We start from the raw sequence: 8,276 nt of genomic DNA on the forward strand, positions 1-8,276 counted from the left end.
GACTTTTTTTAATCCGAACCAAAACCGAACTCCAACAAAAACCGACCGAACCCAAACAACAAAAATCAAAAGTGATTACTTAATAAAATCAAAACGATTTGGATATAAATATAGTAATAAACTGAAATTCGAACAAGTGGCAGTTCATAAATTCGAACCGCCAGAACCCGTCCGATACACAGGGCTACTTTAGTTATGTTGTAATGAAACTATAGTGTATATAAAATGAAATTAAATAACATGTTTCATGTTTCACGTCTTTGTGTGTATATTGTCCAATGAAACTGTAGTTTAATTAATTAGAATTATCTTTTAGTGGTGTTATAATAAAACTATAGTATCTATAAAATGAAATTCAATAATAGGTTTAACATGTTGAGTCTATAATATCAAATGAAATTGTAGTTAAATCAAAATGATATTTTGGTTGTGCTGTAATGAAACTACAATGCATATAAAATTAAACTGAAAATACTATAAACAATAATTAGTTGGACAGAACGATCGAATTGAACGAGTGCCATTTCTTTTCATTAAAAGAAATTACACAGTTTTGGATCATGGTCCACGAAGTTGTGTGGACCATGGCCCACGGTAAAGTTTGCATAATAAATTTAAGCTGTCTTTTAAATTATGCATCTAATACAGTTACATTAAAATGTCTTTACTTGTTTTTTTTGAAAACCATGTCTTTACTTGTTGATCAGGTTTTATTTGAAAGAACAATAAAATTAGAAGGGTCAGAATTGTGCATCTTGACACTCAATAAACCCTTACATTTCTAGCTAGCTAAAATTTCCTCCAATAGCTCTAAACACAAATTCTTCATCATCCAAACACACTTTCAAAAAGTTATCAAATTAAAAAGCAGGTACTCCAATCGCTCTTCAAAAGACTCATTTAAAATATAGAAAAAAGTACACAAAAATATACTCCATAGAGAAAAGTGATGAATAGGCTCTTGAACTTATAACTTATGAGCAATTGAACCACTAAACTTAAAAATGTGTGTAATTAAATCATTAAAAAAAAACAAAATATATGCAATTAAAACATGCTTTTTTATTTTGTATATTATAATTTAAATTGACAACATTTCAATTTTTCGCGATTGAGGAAAGAGAAATTCTTAGTGCATATTATGCAAGTAATATGAGTGTATTCTACTAAAAAAAATTCTAAAAATATTTCAATTAAATTACAAATATTTGGCATGATTCAATTCTACATATTGTAAATTCAATAATTTAATTGCACAAAAATAATAAGCTTAAGTGCATGTTTGACAAATTTTAAAAAATTTATATTCTCTTTGTCTCATTTTACTTGTCATGTTTATTATTTATTGGTCAAATTAACTCTTTCTTCTTTGCTTATTTTCTTTAATGTTTAAAAATTATTTTTAAATTCAATTTTTTGTGTTTAATAATACTTTTAATGTAATTTCTAAATATATAAATTTTTACACACTAATAATAACCTTAATATTATGAAAAATTAAATTAAAAATAAATTTAGTTAAATCTCGTTAATTGAATTAGACATATAAAATAAGACTAGATCATATATAGTGGTTTTGAGGTATTGTAATCGAAAAATACTACTTGTACTCCCAATTTTATTTCAATTTGTAGTTTCTCTCATAAATCTTTGATGTTGACAACTTTTTCTCTGGACTCACAAGATGAAAATGTCGTATCTATGATTACCACATCAAGAAGTATAATAATTAATGGAGTAGAATTTTAGAATTAAAAATATTCTATGGACTCCCAAAAATCTACTCCCAACTTTTACTCTCACTCATGTTTTTGAATGAATCAAAGATTGATATGTAAGCAGAGGGAGTATAAAATGGAGTAGAATGTGAGAGTACATGTAGTATTACTTTTTGGAATATAATTTCCATAGTAAAACTCATAGCCTGGATTGGACAGCAGCTCTGGTTTCAATTCCCTGAGCGAGCTGACAGCTTTACTTTGGCTCCGACGCAACGCAACGCAAGAAAAGTACGTACGACTCCAAAATTTAATGCCATGTTTATTAGCGGCTAACGTTGGTGCTGGTGCCATAAATACTGTGTTAATTAGCTAGCTAGCGCAGCCAGCCAGCCAGCATATATAATACCATAATGTATATAAAACCCACGTAGCAAAGGCCCATTAGATGTAAAAAGAAAAAAAAAAGGCACGCCTTGGCGACAAGTCGACAACAACAGACAAAAATTTAAAACCTAACCAATTTACCATTTGTCGTTAATTTACCCAACTGCCCCTCCATTTCCCCCGCTATATAAACGTACCGTTGCCATCTTCATTTCATCGATCCCATCCATCCCTCACTCTTTCTTTATTTCTTTCTTTGTTTCTTAGTGTTCATTGGTACATATATAGTAATCGATCGGAATTATGCATTGCCAGACGACAGATTCGGGTTGGGGCAACTACCATGCAAACCCGAGGAATTCATCATCGTCATCGTCGGACCCGCTGGAGAGGGTGGTCCGGCTGGCCTCCGGGAGCGCGGTGGTGATATTCAGCGTCAGCACCTGCTGCATGTGCCATGCAGTGAAGCGTCTCTTCTGCGGGATGGGTGTTAACCCCACGGTGTACGAGCTGGATCAGGACCCCAAAGGGAAGGAGATGGAGAAGGCGCTGTCCAGGCTGCTGGGGAACTCGCCGCCGGTTCCGGTGGTGTTTATCGGCGGGAAGCTCGTTGGGACCATGGACAGAGTCATGGCCTCACACATCAACGGCACTTTGGTCCCTCTCCTCAAGGAAGCCGGAGCTCTCTGGCTTTAATTTATGCACCCATCTTATATCAGATCACAAACTAAAAGTTTCACCATTTTTGTATTACTACTATGCGTAGCTAGCTGCTCTGTTTCTTGCTCTTTCTTTTCTGTTCCCCAAAGAATGTGCTTAGGACTCTTAAGTTAGCCTATCCAGATTCACTCCATGTGGAATCAAATTAAATTAAGCATCCTTTGTAAGTACAGATGATGAATCAAATTTTAATTAAATTAATCTTCTCTACCTTTTCCTCCTCTGATCCATACTGGTATTCAATTCATTTCCAATTGTTGTGCGAAGGCCGGGCCCATTCTAGCACCAATATGAATAAGGGGATTGTAAAGTGCCAAGTCTAGCACCCGGCCTGATACTACTTGTATAGTTTTTGGGTAGTGGTAAGAGTTTGATTCTAATAACAGTAATAATAATATATGCTACTGCTGGTGGGAGATATGCAATCATACAATGTTACACTATCTAGCTACCAAAATGCATTTACAGTATGGATATATGCTAGCTATTATGTTTTCACTGTTAATGAAGGACAGTATGAGTGGAGATCGAGGAGCAGAAAACAGGGATAGTCATCGCCCGGGAAACTTGTCTTATGATTTCAGGGAATTTTGTTAATGTCCCCTCAAATGTAAGAACCAATTGAGCACCCTGCATAATGCGTATTACTTTTTGTCCTTATATGTGGTGCTATTATTATTATTTTTTAATTTCATGATTAAGTGAAGTGACTACTTCATAATACCAATAAAAAGGAATATATTAAAGATGAGCTCTAATTTAGTTGAGATGGCTACAGAGAGGTATTGCATGCTATTGTTGCAGAAGCTTTCCTTATTCCTTCTTGCATTGCTTGTGGTGCTCCAAATTCTCTCTTGTTCTATGTGATTGTGAGCAGTACTCGGTGAATTTCAATACATTTAACCATTCCGGCCATTTTTAAAGTTGAGTGGAAAGGGAACCCAAATACCAAATAGTTATTGTTGGCGCCTCAAAGTAGTTCTTCTCAAGCTAGGAATGCCCATACACGTATTGTGCATATTGGCAAATACCAAAAAGGTAAGTTTATATCATTCCAAAGGACTCATTTGTTAGACCACCAAACTAGTCGCAATACCGTCGACCGCGATCCACAATGCATTATGGACTAAGACCACAAAACGACGTCGTTTTAATAAGTGGAGAAACGGCTCCCGTAAATCCTCGTAACTGATACTACATTTTATCTCAAATGATACTACAGTTGTGTTGAGGCCGTTTCATCCGTCTGGAGCTGCAGTTGTGTTGAACTGATACTGCAATTGTGTTGAATTGATACTGCAATTGTGTTGAATTGATACTGCAGTTGTGTTGAACTAATACTGCAGTTGTGTTGAAAGTGACTGCAGTTGCACGGAACGAAGACTTATTCATCCGTCTGTTTTTCATTAATCAAAACGACGTCGTTTTGTCACTTGGACCACAATATTTGGTGGACCGTGATCCACAGTAATATTTGCGCCACCAAACCAGTCATGATATCTGTAATACAGTTTTGTTCTCAAATTATTACAGGAGCTCATTTGTTAAACCACTAAAGAACTCTGATATCTGAATATTGTTTTGCTCCCTAAAAATAAAGTAATTCCTAATAATATAAGGCAAAAACTTGTGTGATATCGGGTCGGGTCGGGTCGGGTCAAGATGCAAATGTAACACTTATATGCACAAATGTCATACTTATATGCTCAAATGCAATACTAATTAGGAATAAAATTTTTGTTACTTATAAGGGTAAATGTAATACTTTTAAGGGAAAATACAATACTTTTTACATTTCGATTTAAAAGTATTACATTTTTCCTCAAAAGTATTATATTTGCCCTTATAAGTAAGGGGCACTTGTCAACATTACTTATTATGAAAAATGTATTACTTTTTCTCTTATAAGTGACATAAATTGTATTCTTGATTAGTGTTATATTTGAGCATATAAGTATCACATTTGCACATATAAGTATGACACTTGCATGGTGCTTTGACCCGACCCGACCTGTCTCACGAATAAGGATCCGTGAGACGGTCTCACACAAGTCTGACCCATAATATAATGCCCAAACCACCACACACCAAATACACATACTATTGCGAATTACACCAATATTATCTCAAATATGAGCCAGATTAATGTTTATAATGCACAGACTATTGCGAATTACTCCATTCTCGTTCCTTTATTGGAGTCGACCTATGTGTTTTGTTCGGAACGGAGCGCTCGTTGTTGGTGATGGAGTCCCTTCTACGCTCGTCTGGTGTTTGTTGCTCAGTGCTCGTCGACTTCAAGTCTCCGTCATCGTCTGATCTGGTTTTGAAATTGTAGTGAATTGTCAACATTATCCTTCCCGTTCGCGTAGTTAAAGATCAAGCGCCTGTACTGTTTGGATTAATATGAAGCCTTAGATCATGGGATCTAATGGTGCAAATCAAGCCACACAGCCGCATGGGGGAGACTGGCCGCATCTGATGGGGCCTCTATATATATATATATATAGAATTGTAATCATATGAGACGACAACCTATTTAGGTGAGAAATAAGACTAGTTGTGGAGCATCCATCATACATTTTTTTATGGCTAAGATTATTCCTTTTTTTAAAAAAAAAAATTTGTGTGTGCTTAATATTAATTATTAGGGGCTTTAATGTAATTGTATGTGTGTTTTATTTCCAGAATAGGATTCTAGTTATATATTATTCTTGATTTTAGGTGTTTTAATTTTGGTAGGATTGATTTTTCTTCTTTGTCTCCATTGGTTCACAGTTAGTCGTTCGTTTGCACTGTGATAAGCACTAAGAATAGTCCGATTTAAGGGTCATTTACAGGCTAAAATTGCATCGTTTGCTACCCATTCATAAGGATTTCATGCATTAAGACTCGGATGTGATCAAAACCTTCTAACATGAATTCTAGGAAAAGTTTTGAAGTGTTTCCACATATCAAGAAGGGGATTCAAGGCCAAAACCTCTTTCAAGTTTTGGGGGAAAACCTCTCTTTCTATTAGATTAGATTTATATCAAAGAGAGAGATTGAAGTTTCAAGGATGTAAAGGCTCTATTCTTCTTGGATGGTAACCTTTTAATACTCTTAATAGTTCAATATTTATTTCCTTTGAATCTTTGATTCCCTTCTTCTTGTTGCTTTATTTTCATGATAGCTTAGAGTAGAAAGGGGATTGGTGGCCCCGAAACTAGCTTTATGGTTGATTTGATGATATGTTTTTCTTAAAGTTGTGAGCTTTATGTTCTTGTATTTGTATGCTTGTGTGGGTGATGTTTGGTGTTGTTTTGTGCCTATGTGTGGCCACACTAGGTAGCAAACTCATGTGAAAGTGATTGTGTGCGCGATAGCGACCTCTCACGAGTCCTACTCACTACATCTCCGCCCTTAGTCCGAAAGGACGAGGTCCGAGAGGAGTGGTAGACAAGGTGTTCGATGAAATGCCCCAACCGAATGAGGATGTGGGAGTCCAAAGTGTGACGCCACTTGGTGAAGTGCCTAAAGCTCCCTTGTTAAATCCGAGGCATATGCTCGCACAACCGATAGAATCCTAGACCATATATGCTAGTCAAGAGCCTCAATCTCCATTTTTCCCTTATTCTTGCTTTTATCATCTTTAAATTTCCAATTCCCTTGCACATATGCTTTCAAGTTCTTGTCATTCTTGTAACTCTTAACCCTCAACCTCTTAAAAGTCAACATATATTCGACTCCAAACCTGCCTTCCTTAAGAGACACGACACTCGGGGAGTTTTCCTCGTTTTACCACCTTCACATTTACTCACACTAAAACTAACAACATCACACTGTTGAAGGTTTTTGCCAGTTCTCATCCTTTGCCAAGTATGGAGTTTGTTTGTGAATATATGGTTTCTTTAATTTTTTTTTTTGTTCCGCCGGTTTAGTAATGGGGGTTGGGCGGCAGTGTGCGTGTGTTCATGTGCTCTTGGTTTTGTGTTCTTTGTGTTTTTAAGTTGTGTGTGGGTAGTTGTAGTGTTTAGGTCGTTTAGGTGGGAGTGTGGTTTAGGTCGGGTTCTTTGCATTGCCATGTTTATCGGCATTGTTAATGTGATCCTTGTCCTCTATGTGTTCTAACATGTCTGTTTTTTTTATTCTGATTTCCGCTTGTGTGTGCATGTGTGGTTTCAAGCGTGTGCATGTATGTATTTATGCCGTCTACACAGGTGCCATATTATATGTATTACCCTTGTATTGTTTTTTGAAAATATTATAGGTTTTTGTAGTGTTATTGGGGAGGGAGGGGGGTATTTTTTTTTCCGTGGGTTCTCCACTGTGTGTCACAGTTTCCTTATTTTTTAAGATTAGTTGTGTGCATTTATGGGCATCTACGAAGGTAATTATGTGTTATGTTGAAATGCACATAGGAGTATACGTACGTGCACACGGTCGATGTGTGTTTGTTCTGTTGTAAAACTTATAGCGTTGCTCGTGATTTTTAATTTTTCTATATCCCATGTGTCAGCATCATTTTGTGGTGATGAAGATTTTGCAGTTGATAGTGGGGGATCTAGTGGGTGTGTTATGGATATATCTCCGGGGAGGATGAAATATTGGTTGCCGATTTGTGACGAGGCGAGCAAGCTATTTGTGAGTTAGAGGTTTAGCAAGTTAGACGATGGTGTTGAGTTCTATATCCGGTACGCTTATACTGTTAGGTTTGATCTGCGTCGTAGCACGGATTCAAAGAATAGGGAGGGGAATGCCTTGAGGAAATATTTAGTGTGTTCTCGTCAAGGTTTTAAGCAGCCTACTAAGGAGGTTTGCCCGGTAGGTGATGGGGTTGCTGGCGTTTCTATATCGCCAAAGAGATGTCGGGTTACAAATAGGGTTGGCTGTAATGCCAAGATCATTTTCAAGCTTATGGGGGATGGGTGTTAGTCTGTGTTCTCTTTAGAGGAACGACACACGCATTGTTTGTGCTTGGAGGCGTCGAAGCCATTTATGAGGGTTAATCGTAAGTTGGATGTATGGCATCAAACCTTTGTTGCCAATTGTGCGAGGGTGAATATTGGTCCTATCAAGTCGTTCAAACTTTACAAGCAGATGGTTGAGGAGTATGCTGATGTTGCGGCCAAAGGTTTAGACTTTCAGAATTTTAAGTGTGATTTAATGGCGTATATTAATGGTGGTGATGCTCAATTGATTGTTGAAAAGTTACTTCATAAAAAGGAGTTGTGGTTTGCATTTTTCTTTGACTATGATGTGGATGAGTATGACCAGCTTTCGCATGTGTTTTGGGCAAACCCTGTTGTGCGGCGGAATTTTGCGTGCTTTGGTGATGTGGTGTCATTCGATGCAACTTATAAAACAAACAGGTATGTGCATATGTGTTTCTCGGCGTGTGCATTTTCTTTCTGGTTGCAGTTTATTTTTTGAATCCTTTTTACCATGTTCGCATTATGTTTTTTTTTTTTT

General features: G+C 36.7%; 1 protein-coding gene across 1 annotated transcript; it reads left to right on the top strand.

The window, feature by feature from the left end:
• The first annotated feature begins 2,343 nt into the window (after window positions 1-2,343).
• LOC116028004 (glutaredoxin-C1-like) lies at window positions 2,344-3,035 on the top strand. The gene has a single exon (XM_031269804.1). The coding sequence runs from the start codon at window positions 2,409-2,411 to the stop codon at window positions 2,799-2,801; it is 393 nt and encodes a 130-aa protein (XP_031125664.1). The 5' UTR covers window positions 2,344-2,408; the 3' UTR covers window positions 2,802-3,035.
• Window positions 3,036-8,276: the final 5,241 nt, after the last annotated feature.

The sequence above is a fragment of the Ipomoea triloba genome, chromosome 8 (assembly GCF_003576645.1).
Source record: "Ipomoea triloba cultivar NCNSP0323 chromosome 8, ASM357664v1".
Classification (NCBI taxonomy): domain Eukaryota; kingdom Viridiplantae; phylum Streptophyta; class Magnoliopsida; order Solanales; family Convolvulaceae; genus Ipomoea; species Ipomoea triloba.

Bases quoted from the DNA above. Each gene is read 5' to 3' on its own strand.
- LOC116028004 (XM_031269804.1), top strand. From the start codon at position 2,409: ATGCATTGCCAGACGACAGATTCGGGTTGGGGCAACTACCATGCAAAC.